This window comes from Python bivittatus, unplaced genomic scaffold, assembly GCF_059951505.1.
Source record: "Python bivittatus isolate LINGU-HERP-01145 unplaced genomic scaffold, Pbiv_v1 ctg000980_np1212, whole genome shotgun sequence".
Taxonomy (NCBI): Eukaryota; Metazoa; Chordata; class Lepidosauria; order Squamata; family Pythonidae; genus Python; species Python bivittatus.
The window spans coordinates 58,355,996-58,369,544 of record NW_028277125.1 but is presented as its reverse complement, the minus strand read 5'-3'; the positions used below and the strand labels follow the sequence as shown (position 1 = coordinate 58,369,544).

Below are 13,549 nucleotides of genomic sequence, written 5' to 3'. Positions count from 1 at the left end.
GTTATCAGTATAAAAGACACCTGTCCACAACCTCAAACAGTCACACTCCAAACTTCACTATGGCCAAGACCAAAGAGCTGTCGAAGGACACCAGAAACAAAATTGTAGACCTGCACCAGGTTGGGAAGACTGAATCTGCAATAGGCAAGCAGCTTGGTGTGAAGAAATCAACTGTGGGAGCAATAATTAGAAAATGGAAGACATACAAGATTACTGATAATCTCCCTCGATCTGGGGCTCCATGCAAGATCTCACCCTGTGGGGTCAAAATGATCACAAGAATGGTGAGCAAAAATCCCAGAACCACACGGGGGGACCTAGTGAATGACCTGCAGAGAGCTGGGACCAAAGTAACAAAGGCTACCATAAGTAACACACTATGCTGCCAGAGACTCAAATCCTGCAGTGCCAGATGTGTCCCCTGCTTAAGCCAGTACACGTCTGGGCCCGTCTGAAGTTTGCTAGAGAGCATTTGGATGATCCAGAAGAGGATTGGGAGAATGTCATATGGTCAGATGAAACCAAAGTAGAATGTTTTGGTCTAAACTCAACTTGTCGTGTTTGGAGCAGAGAGAATCCTGAGTTGCATCCAAAGAACACCATACCTACTGTGAAGCATGGGGGTGGAAACATCATGCTTTGGGGCTGTTTTTCTGCAAAGGGATCAGGACAACTGATCTGTGTAAAGGAAAGAATGAATGGGGCCATGTATTGTGAGATTTTGAGTGAACACCTCCTTCCATCAGCAAGGGCACTGAAGATGAAATGTGGCTGGGTCTTTCAGCATGACAATGATCCCAAACACACCGCCCGGGCAATGAAGGAGTGGCTTCGTAAGAAGCATTTCAAGGTCCTGGAGTGGCCTAGCCAGTCTCCAGATCTCAACCCCCATGGAAAACCTTTGGAGGGAGTTGAAAGTCCATGTTGCCCAGCGACAGCCCCAAAACATCACTGCTCTAGAGGAGATCTGCATGGAGGAATGGGCCAAAATACCAGCAACAGTGTGTGAAAACCTTGTGAAGACTTACAGAAAATGTTTGACCTCTGTTATTGCCAACAAAGGATATATAACAAAGTATTGAGATGAACTTTTGATATTGACCAAATACTTATTGTCCACCATGATTTGCAAATAAATTCTTTAAAAATCAGACAACGTGATTTTCTGGATTTTTTCCCCCATTTTGTCTCTCATAGTTGAGATATACCTATGATGAAAATTACAGGCTTCTCTCATCTTTTTAAGTGGGAGAACTTGCACAATTGGTGGCTGACTAAATACTTTTTTGCCCCACTGTATTCTCTGAAAGAAGTGGGGAATTAATCCAATATTATTCACATATAAACCATTATTATGAGAGCACAATGCACTGATTCCATAGTTGGCACCAATATTATCATGAAGATTAGCAATTTTATTATTCATTCAAATAATTTGAATTCAGCTACTCATTTGCACGAAACCCCAAATGGTTTACCGTAGCACAACAGGATAAAAATTAAAAAGTACAAATATTTGGGGAGAAATTGCAATTTAGAAGTAGATATGGGACATAAATGTTGATCCTTTAGATGAAGCAACATAGCTACATGATATTCAAGAGAGATCCAAAATTCTTGGCAAACCCTATATACCTAATCTGCACTTATTGTCCACTGTAAGTCTATGGATGTTCTATTAGATCTACCCATCACTGGTTTATCATGTTGACTACAATCATGACTGCTTAAAGAAGTAAATCAAATTGTGCTTCCCAGACCAGCATGTTACAGGGGAACACTACAGTATGTTAATTTAAACAGGGCGGCTTGCCTAAAGCTTGATTTTCAAATTTGTCTGTCAGAATAATCTCTTGAAAATTTTAATTAAAATAAATTACTTAACAAGCCATTCATGTAATTATATCACATCCTGATGATTCATTCTGGGAGAATGCCCAGTAGTTTTGCAATACTTCATAGCTTCCAAAGGATATTAAATTATTTAGTACTTTGGCACTGTAGTGTCAAAAAGGCTAAGAAAAGAACACAACGAGCATTAGGCTGGGGGTGTGCTGGAGGCAGCCATGAATCTGCTTTCCCCAGTCACTGCTGCAGCCTCAGCTCAGAAGAAAATTTATATCAAAGCTGGCTTACGATTTCATAGAGGAATTACCTCTGGCCTTGAGAATGAGGTGCGTGGAAGCAAACAGTTGCTCAGACCTGGGAAAGTAGAAAGTGTGAGAAAGAGACTCAGAACAACTCATTCCTGAGCATGGGCCCTCCAGGGGAAGAAGACAGGAGAGCTGTTAATATACAATAAAGTAGCCTTCCTGGAATCCCTGGGGTGTCTGTTTCTTGACCTTGAAAGGCTGACAAATCTATTTTATAAACAGCAAAACAAAACAGCTAGGCAGGCAGCATCATGACTGCTGTCCCTCCCAACACTTCCTGTTGCTGGCACATACTGGACTAGCAGTGTGACTGCTCTGCTAGATAGTTAACTCAGAGGTGTTATAATGCTGGAGTTGCAAACTTTAAATAACAGAAGATAACCACGTCCTTAACACCATCTTTATTACTTCAGTCCAAAGAGCCAGAGTTCTGATGTAAAGTTTCTATTTTTTACATTATAAAAACAACAAAAATACAAAAACGGCGAGTAAGGCAGAGGGAACTACATTAAATATAATGCTCGACAGTATTGAGTTGTTTTGTTTTTTTTGCCTACCCTCTGGACTACCAGTATGAATGCTCTGCTAGATATCCTTCAATGCAATGTTATGTGTGATATTTAACTTCACAGGTGTTATAATGTTGGAGTTGCAAGCTTTAACTAATAGAAGAAAGGAATGTCTTTAACACCATCTTCATTAATTCAGGGCAGAGAGCCAGAGTTCTGACTTAAAGTTGAAGACAGAATAAAAAATCCAAAGTATGAAAAGTTTAAATAGATCAGAATGCTAATGTACATAAATCAATGCTTATGCAAATTCAAATGAGATTCTATCAGAGCTTTTTTAAAAAAATAAAAAACAACTACTTTATTTTTGGCACATCATATTTCTTTGTTCTGTCTTGCTGTCACATTTTCTAAATTGCCTCTGTGCTATGAATTAATCTTTACTACTTTAGTGTTGACAGTGAATGCACTTGTGAAATAATTCTTAAGGTAAAACATGATAAACTGTTGGCCTAAATGGCTATATATCAATTCCTCTGCTGCCACCTTTCTTCCAAAAAGAATAAAACATTTCCAGTGCTTTCTGGATTCAGAAACAACTAGATAAAATGCATGCATTTTCCTGTTTCAATTTTTATTTGAAATGGGCCTTTTCCGTTTTTTGAGCCATCATTTTTGCTCTTCTGTTTCTAATTACCAGCTTGTATTTAAAACGTACTTACATGAAATATAAAAGAGCCTTTTTAAAGGTGGAATCTGTTCTGCGTATCCATACATTTTTTCTGAAAGGAATGGTATTTAAAACAAAAACTGTTTTTCAGACTACACAATTTGACTGATTAGTCATAGAGAAGAAAAACAGCAAGACTTTCTTTTTCTACCCTGGTCACAATCAGCAATAGCAGAATCTCAAATGCAAAATACAATTATGTTAAAATGTGTAGCTTGCTAGTCGCTGGTGTCAATTACGATGAGTGAATTAATTGCAATCATTCATTCCTCTAATATGCTCCCTGTTTTGAAATCAATATTTCTGGTGGTGATAGAGCACGGGCAGGCAAATATTCAGGGGTAACAGTATGAAAAAAACCCAGAACAAAACAGAAAAAACAAACATACATCCAACCATAAACTCCAATAAGGGAAACCCCATGAACCGCTTTCTACTGATATCACCATAAGGCAGTGTTGTCCAAACTTGGCCACTTTAAGATGAGTGGACATGGCTGGCTGGGGAATTCTGGGAGTTGAAGTCCACTCATCTTAAAGTGGCCAAGTTTGGACAACACTGCCATAAGGGATCCTCTAGGGAAGCTGCATACATCAAACACACAACTTAAGAACTAACACTTCACTCTAGTTTAGGCTGCATGCACCATGGGCTCAACTTCACTCCAATATGTCAACAGCCAGCATGCTGTGGGCATAGCAAGGGAAAAAAAGAAACAAAGCATTTTAGATCTTCATGAATAAAGAAGAGATTAGCGTATGAGGCTTCTTTCTCCTCTTAGAAACTATTTATTTCCCCCATCCCCACAATTATTTTAAACCACCTCTTTAGCTGAGATGTGGATTGTTGCCTAAAGAGCAAAAGTGTCCTCTATGCAGAATTTCTCAGACACAAACAGATATGGATACTGGCATTTGCAGTTTCCTGTATGCAGTATGCAGTTTTCAAATCATAGTGTTTTTATCAATGAAGTGACACATCAGTCTCAGGGCTCCGTTTGACTATATAACATCACTTCTTGCTTATGACTAAAGCTCTTTATTGCAATTTAGACAATTAGGTGATGGATTAAAGACCATCCCATCCCTCCTCCCCCATGGCAACAATTCTAGATATAGTTTCATTTGTGATAGCCAATGGGAAGTGATAGGTGAATTTTGCATAGGGCCATCTTTTCCTGAGTTTTGTATGTGGCCAGCAATCATATAGCACAGATTTTCAAAGGACTAGAGGAGGAAAGAAGGAGGCCTTTGCTAGATCAGAAGTCTTCTGCAGATGGGAAAAGCTTTCTATCTATGGGAAGGAAAATCCTGGATCCAAACCCATCCACTTCTTAAACTGGATGTGTACCAGTTTCCACTTCTCAAGGCATAGGTCCCTGCAATCGTTGGCCTGCAGTTAAAGCCAATTTTCAAAAAAATAGCATGCTACAGTGAATGTTCCGAATTTGGTGAGTTGTTGACTTTACAAATGGATAAAAAAAGAAAAGAAAAAAACAACAACCCCGAGCAGTTTTCTAAATGCTTGCCACACTGCTATTTCTGGATATACAGCCCTGAATGATATCACACAACTGTGAATATTTTTCATATATTCACCCGATTCTTCTTCTTCTAAGATTATCTGTGTTTCTGTGGAACCACTGGCACTCACCGAACTCTGAGTATCTCCATAACATTCACAGTGTCTGTTCCATGCACTTCTACAGAAATCACCAACCTCATTTACATTTCTAGTAATGTATTGACTAAATAATTAGACTGTGAAAAGCAACACAGGTCTGTACAAGAGAAAGGCAGCCAAATGTATTCCTGTGATCAAGCTCATGTGATAGTAATTTTTGAAACATATGCAGATGCAAAGTGGAATGCAATTGCATCTGAGATTAGAGAAAGAACTTCCACATGCTCTTTTCTGTCTTTCTAGATAGGAATGGGCCAAAATCATCCAGCATCACCACTCAGAAAAACTTATTGTTAAAGTAAAAGCAACAACACAGTTTTTTAAGCACACAAACTGCAGGCACAGAAGATACCTCAGTATCTAAGGAGTTGGAAGAAGACAAGGTAATTTGTCTGGCTAGCTTCAGGGCTTCTATCCTCATTGCAGCAAATTCTAATTCCTCCTGCCAGTGGGATGGTTGTGACAATGTACAGGAAAATCCATTAAACATGATGCAAAAACAAATGCCCATATTCACAGAATACATTAGGAACACTATTTTAGGACATTACATACATATTGGTGGAAGTCCACCTATTGTACTAAGCCATGATTTGTTTTAACTATCAATGACTGAAGAAGCCACAATGGCTGATCCACTAACACAGCACACTAAGCCAAAAAAGCTACATTATTGGTCAACATGCTGAAAGAGTTAAGGAGAAATCACATGAAATATTTAATGTGCAACCTGGATCTATCTATCTTAATTTTTCATTAAATCAGTAGAAAACCCCTTCTGACATACATTTTATTCCTCAGGGAGCAAATTACATACACCTGAGATGTAGTTACAAACTACATGTTGAATGTTTAATATCTGTGAAATGTCAGCAAAATGACCTTAGAAACGGTATTTATAGTTAAGCAGAGATAAACACTGTTTAGTTGTGGCTGAGAAAGAAACTTTTGTAATAGATTGAATTTTGCTTGGGGAAAAATATTAGTAAAACTTAAATTGACTCAATCAAGTATATTTATTAGAAAAATATTCATATGACAACTACAATTTCACAGAACCAGTTTTGCAGTTCAATTTTATACAGATTTATTCAAAAGTAGGTAACTCTGTGTTTGGTGATTTGTTACCCACATGAATATACAAACATTGCAGCCTTAAATAATAACCTCATACAACTAATTGGTTGTCTTAATAACAGGTTTATATAGGATATGGAATGGAGGCCCTCACTGCTCTCCAAGCTGGTTAGGGTACTGGAACAGCAGTCCCCAAATACCTGGAAAGCCAGTTTTCCCACGCTGTTTTATAATTTCAACATTGTGGGGTTTTTTTCTTAAATTCTGTGAGTTCCAGATTTCTTATTAGGCATACCAAGAATTCCCCTAGACATAGCAATGTCCAAAGGGGAAAAGAAGGGAATGTCAAAATCTGCAAAATGGCAGATGCAGCATCATGATTCATCTGGCGTGACCAGAGAGCTAGGCAGATGAAATTATTATAACGTAAACATGTAGAGAGACCATTCACATATCAGATACTGAATTATTGGAAAGGTAGGTGTAAATATGTGAAACTACATAAAATAGATATAGTATACACTTGCTTTTTCTTTGGAAAACAACTAATTCAATATATGCTGTGTGATGTAATGTGATACATACATACATACATATATATATATATATACGCACACACACACACACACAGAGTACAATTTTTAGTTTTTTTATAACGTTCATGGCAGATTTTTGCTAGACTTTAGAAGTCTGTCCTTATCAGAGCAGAACATTCACAAGGAGCACAAACCAACTTGCATTACAAACCTGAAGTTTCTGAGCAAATACTGGGGGATTCTTTTCTGCTAAGTCAGGCTCCAGATACTGAAGCTGATCACATACTGAAGGTGGATGAGATATCCTACTAAGGAGAGCGTCAGCAGAAACAAAAGGATCTTCTGGTGTGATCTGAAGAGCAAAAAAAAAGATAAAGAAATTAATAGAACTACTGTTGATTAAACCATCCATTAGCTCCTATAAATATATGTTTAATCCCCAGGCAAGTACCAACCAAATCAGAAGTAAAATATGTTGTTTTTTTTTCAACTGGACCATAAGAATCTGAGATCTGGCAAGAAAAAAACTATTAAAAGAAGTTGAATACCACTGGGAATAGTTCTCATACAGGCTTTTCTAAAAAAAATAAAATAAAAGCATTTTAAACAATTATTTTCTGTTATATCCCTTTAACTAATGAAGCAATTCCATTTCCAAACAGCTTTTCACAGACTGGTAACCCTAGATGTATAGGGACTACAAATCTCAGCCAAGTTTGGGAAAGTTAGTCCAGAGCAGGTTTTCCCAAATACAGGTGGGGAACTTTTTTTGTGGCTAATTCTGTATTTTTGTTTTTTGTAGACATTCGGAAAACAAGAGTTGGGATTTTGAATGAGTCTATCAGAGCAGGGAGATATGATCATTTGTATGTTTTCTAAGGACTGGTACGGGGCCATGGACCACACGTGGGGAAATGCTGATCTAGAGCAGATATCTTGAGACATATCCTGACAGTAAGGCAGCAATTTGTAACTGCTTGTTTGTAAGTTGAGGATCCAGTTTGGGACCGCCAAGATGCTTGTGCAAAACAACAGAATATGTTTTTTTTGGGGGGGGGGTGTTATTTGAGATTAGGAAAAGGGGTAATTGGGTCAAACAATTTAAGACCAATGATCTAGAGCAAGTTTACTTTACAGTCAAGCTAGATGTCCAATGAAGGCATGTTCCAAACCCTTGACAACTTACTATATCTATGTTGTCTGAAGCACTTCCTAAGGACATAGATTCCAGTTCTTTTGTTTTATCAGAGGGCTGTACTGATGATTCTTGGCTGGCCACCAGGGATCGTGAAGCTGGGTGCTGTAGTTTTATACTACAGGAAAGCTGGCTTTCTGTTTCCTCCAAACTTGACCTAAGGAAAAGAGGGCGGTAAGTTTTCAAAGTGGCTAATAGAACACATTCACTGATTGCCAAACCACCTACATAAAGTCTTCCATTACATCTCAGTCTAAGTCTCGATTTAGAATTAGTATTTTTGTTTAAAATTAGTATTTGTATAAAATGATTGGCACTATCACAGGCCCTTATTCCACACTATGCAGACAGCATCTGAATGGCAGACTTATGAGCCAAGAGAACAATATGGTTACATTCCATACTAAAACTATGGTGCAATATATTTTACTTTTTAGGTCATCCCATTCTTATATCCATATCTGCCAGCATTACTACTCTAAACGTATACAGCAATTAATAAATGTTGAAAGCTGTAAGCTCTCAATCTCTTTATGAATTATTTCTACATTTGCCCTCTTTTCCCTCTTGGACATTAATGGGATTGACATATTAAATGTCAGCTGATCTTCTCTGATGCCATTCCAAAGCATACACAGTTAAAGAGTTTACCACACTGTCATGCAGTAGTTTATTTAGTTCCCTCCATGTGGGACAACACAAAAGCTCCAAGAAAAACTATTTCTAGCTGTGATCACTGTGTATTTTTTAACAATTGATTGTTTTAATGGATAATGCAAGTAAGTACCCAGAACAAGGAGTTGTAGAATCTGATAAACGAACTGGAGGAGACTTGACTGGACTCTCTTCCTGTGCATTGAACATAAGGTACAAAGATTGTTTTGTCTGGCCATCATCATCCTTGTGTCAAAACAAAATATAAGAACAATGTTACCATACATCTTCACCTGGAACAAAGTCTCCTAACTACCCTAACCTATCATCAAACATATTAAAATGCTAAAAGTAACTCCCAAAATTCAGGTGTATCAAGGCACTTACAGAATTAATTGGCAAGCTTTTTAGTTGTTCTGCATTCAGATAAATATATTGGGAGCACTGCCTTTCTTCTATATATACCATAGAGAAACAGTGTAAGAAGAAATAACAAGAAACCCATAACTAGAAACTTACAGGTATGGAAGAACCTATTTTTTCCATATATTCTATTTCATATGCGTTGCCATATTCCAGCTCTGAAATATAAAGCGAAATGTTTTTAGAAAAGAAAAGAAAGGTTTTTTTATGGACAATATACATCCCCTAAACATTAAAATCAGAATAATAAATTACAACCTAAAACATACTGAATAAAGATTTTTGGTCAAGTCACAGCTCAAAAGCATAAACTAGAACTAAATTTTGTTCATTCCATTTACAGTGTAGACTCTTATATTAAATGCACTTTCTTCATTTATTTTTGTCAACATTACTCAAGGGTGAGATTTAAAAAAGAAAAACAAAACATAAATCCCCACCTCAATTTTTAAACCATTAATGTATAGCTAAGTAAATTTTTAAATGCTATTTGCTCAAATGCAGAATCATATTTACAAGCTGCTGAATTCTCAAACTGTAGAACTTACATATCATAACATACCTTTTATTCATTAATGGTGGTTACATGTATTATTTTTTTCTGAATGTTACAGACGATAGGTTAGGTATATATTTATATAAGAAAAAACCACTACAGCCTTCAATTATTACATAAGACGTAGGTGTCTATAGGAAAATACTACCCCTTCAAAAATGTTTTTAATAAGTGTAATAAATCAAATCTAGGGTATCCCACATAGTCACCTGTAAAGGCAAAAGTGACGATGCCTTTTCCAGGGTTCTTTCTTTCTTCATAATGTGGATCTGCTCACTTATTTAAATAATGTCTTTCATTACTTAAAAGAAAATAGCACCATCTGGAATTGCCAGGCTATATGCCTATTTGGTACTTCTGGTTCTGTCTCCAGAAACAGCCCTGAGGACCTTCAAAAGCATTAAGAAGTTCAATTAAACACAACAAAGTACTCCTTCGCGGGAGAAGAATGCTGCTACCCTAAGAATTTGCTTAGAAAACTAATATTCAGCAGTAGGAGTCAGATCAGTGTTAGGAAGCTTCAGCCGCTACCGAACATTTGTACAGAAAACGCACCTGGAGAGGATGCATAGGGCACAAAGCGATGATGCTTAAACATTACCTTGCCCTTCCTTTCTTTCTAGGATCTTTCTACCCAACTGCTTTTTCCCAGACAAAATTATCCAAATGCTTATCTGTCCTACTAACAAACAAATAACAACACCCCCCCCAAAAAAAATCCGGCTGGGGGGACAATTGTAAACCAGAGGAAGGGTTAAACCTTCCAGTTATGTGTCTGGTGTTTGCTGGAAATTACAATCCCACCTTTCTATTTTTAATTGGTCATCATGAACAGGCCTGCGTACCATCTCTAGTTCCAACCTGATCTGAGTGCTAAAACTTTCTTGCTTAAAACAAGTAACTGCAGCTTAAAACAAAAGGACTCAACATAAATAAAGATGGGAGAAGAGCTCATTTTTAGGAAAAGGTGAAATCCTATGAGGACCACGTACTTATGTAAACAGCTTCAATAGTTTTAAAACATTGTTTGTAAATACATTTATTTGAAATCAGTATGTGCTCTATGCTTAAAGCTAAAAGTGTCATGGAGGTAAGAAATGTCTTAATTTTTAAAAATGTATGTTGTGAAGAGAACATATTGAAGTCAGTATCATGTTTCCATTGTATAATGTTTTATGAGCAATATTTTAAAAATCCAGAATAAATTCAATCCTTATGATTTTTATCCCAACCATGGATTTAATGACTAGAGGCACAAATCTGTTACAATAAAATACCAACAAAGGTTTGGGACTACAATATAACAAGTTCACTTCACAAGTTATCACAACTTCCTTATTCTCTTTTGTTAAGGGAGAATATTCTACGGCTAAGATGATAAATTCTTCTATGTGTGGTTTATATGTAAAAAGGAATGCAATATGTTAGCCTATAGAGCTCTGGATAATTTTCTTTGTGTAACACTTCCACACATTCTGTCATAAAAATACATTGGTTAATTAAAAGAACCCTACAAGCAAGTCCTGCCATAATCACAGATAAATGTGTTAATTATGTCATTTGTTAGTGTGAAAATGTACTAGATGAAATATTTCTGGAATATTTCAAATGCAAACACGGCAGCAGTTAAAAGTCTTACACCAATTGCTGCTGGTTAAATCATAACTAATTTAATAATAAAATACAGACAGCTGCCAAAGTATTTTCTATTATTTAAATCAACTTAAAAATAAAAACAAAGCCTGCTATTCCAAACATATGAACATATTCTAATAGCAACATACCAAGAATGTTAAAAATAAAAATGAATTTAGATAATGTTTCAAAACGAAAACTAATTAAAAAGAAATAAGCTCTGGAATAAGTTGCTCACACACATTTTTTATAAAATAGAATTTCTACTGGCAATGTCTATTGGAAAAGATTAGTTTTTCCAGCCTGGAGAATGGAGGGCTTCAAATGGGTTTCATTATAACCTGTAAATCCATGGAGAGCAACTGACTGAGGATCATGGGAATTGATGCCCAGCATACCTGCATAGCTTCAAGGTGGGGAAAGTTTACCATAGCCATATGAAGAAGACATTACTTTGTGTTGTCTAAATATATACTGAGATTACTGTTTCTTCTTACCATAAATACAGTTATGTTTTAGAAACTGGGGCTAATAAGCTTTTAACCCTAAACATTCCCATATATTGTACAAGCTAGCCATTCAGAACAAAATTTAATTAATTAATTAAATTAATATATATTAATAGCTCAAATGCTTAATTATACTGAGGAGCAAGACAAGAAAGAATTCTAATGAATTAGCAAAGGAATAAACTCAATAGGATTAGTGAGGTATTTCAGTGTTGGTTTTAATATTTAATTACAACAGTCACCTTGAGCTTATGCCTTTGCGAACTGGCATTCTTCCTTATCTCAGTATTCAACTAACAGGAGAAAGTAGTGCAAATTCTCAGACAGAATCCTTTAATTACTTTGAAGTCTCCAAATGAAGCACGTAGGGGATTCCAGGGGGAAGGTATGATTATGTTTAAAAAACTTCCACAGAGGAAACATTACTATAATTAATAGGCAATTTGAGCCAAATGTAACCCAGTAGACAAATTAGTATTTATAGGGAGGGTGGATGCCAGCCTGCATTGACCTTAAATCCTATGTTACCAATATAATAACATACCTTTGACTGCAAATCTTTTTTTAAAAATTGCAATCTTTACCTATGGTAAAGTTTCACATTCCATAACTACCATACTCTATTTATTACATTTTTACCCCAGCCTGCTTTCAGGAAGTTCAAGGCAATATACAGTGGTACCTTGGGTCATGAACACTTCTGTTCATGACCAATTCGGGTCACGAACAGCTCTGTTCGCAAAATTTTGCTTCCGTTCGCGAACGCCGGATTCGGTGACGAACCGGATCCGTGGCCATTTTCCCTCCCGTGACATGTGGTCGTGGCTTCCTGTAGGGAGGGGGACTCTCCCTCCAACCAATAACCGCTCCCCACCCGCCTTCCTGTCCTCCATGCCAGAAGTTGCGTTGAGCAAGGTTAGTGTTCTCTCTCTTCGTACTGTACTTTGTGTCATATTTTTGTGGCTTAAAAAAAACCAAACATATGGTTCAGAATGGATTAACCATAATTACATTGAACCTTATGGGAAAATTTGATTCGGGTCGCGACCAATTCGGGTCGCGACCAGAGTCGCAGAACGAATTAAGTTCGTGAACCGAGGTACCACTGTACATGTTTCTCTTTTCTTTGCAATACTATTCTTACAATAAACCAGTATGACAGGTAAATCTATGAAAAGGTGATTGGACCAAAGTCCTCTAATTCCAGTTGGAAATTATAACAGTTCTAATATACTGATTCCTTCAAGAAAGGATACCATTTCCTTTAAAGGTTAGATGGTTATCTTTTCTTTAACTTGCACCTTCACAAAAATCTATTCTAAAACCACTCACTATATTTAATCCTCAACATCTTATTATGACATTAGTCAGAATAGATCTTTTTCCAGAAGATACTTGGGTTTTGTCGTTTTAGTTAAGTCATTGTTAAAATTAATGTCCTGTTATGAGGTTTAGTGCGGTTTCATCTGATTGTTTTAAAAGCTATTTATTTATTTATTTATTTATTTATATTTATTTATTTAACTACCATCTGGCACTTCTCCTAGATGTCCCCTAGAGCCATTGCTGGGACTGTGGCAAGTAAGAGCAAAACGGAACCATTAAAGAAACATTTTAACTTATATAAGAAACCAAAACTGGCAGAAAAGTTGATCACAAGAGAAAATACAAATATATTATGCTCAGGTTTGGTCACAAAATGCTTACTGTCTACATCAATTACTGTTCTTATGGTCCTGCCTTCTCTGATGGTAAAGAGAACGTGTGCCTTCTCAATAGTGGCCATGACATTATGAAATAGACAACTGTCAGATATGTCCTACACCCTTGCTCTTGGCATTGCAAAAAGTATTGAAGACACTTCTTTTCCACCAGGCATTGAATTATTA

General features: G+C 36.7%; 1 protein-coding gene across 9 annotated transcripts in view; it reads right to left on the bottom strand.

Moving 5' to 3' along the window:
* The window catches only part of TACC2 (transforming acidic coiled-coil containing protein 2), a 180,241-nt gene that overhangs the window by 17,810 nt on the left and 148,882 nt on the right, over positions 1–13,549 (bottom strand). For 6 of the 9 annotated variants that reach the window (XR_015794400.1, XM_025167861.2, XM_025167865.2 and 3 more), the window contains 5 exons: positions 9,057–9,118; positions 8,671–8,783; positions 7,875–8,040; positions 6,900–7,040; positions 5,428–5,517 (listed from right to left, as the gene is read on the bottom strand). Coding sequence is in view for 8 of the 9 variants with exons in the window: in XM_025167861.2 (XP_025023629.2) it covers positions 5,428–5,517; positions 6,900–7,040; positions 7,875–8,040; positions 8,671–8,783; positions 9,057–9,118 (572 nt within the window). In the remaining variant the exon portion in view is untranslated. Of the gene's footprint in view, positions 1–1,254; positions 3,445–5,427; positions 5,518–6,899; positions 7,041–7,874; positions 8,041–8,670; positions 8,784–9,056; positions 9,119–13,549 lie in introns of those variants that run through there. The other 3 variants (XM_088132061.1, XM_025167862.2, XM_025167864.2) reach the window with 3 other exon arrangements.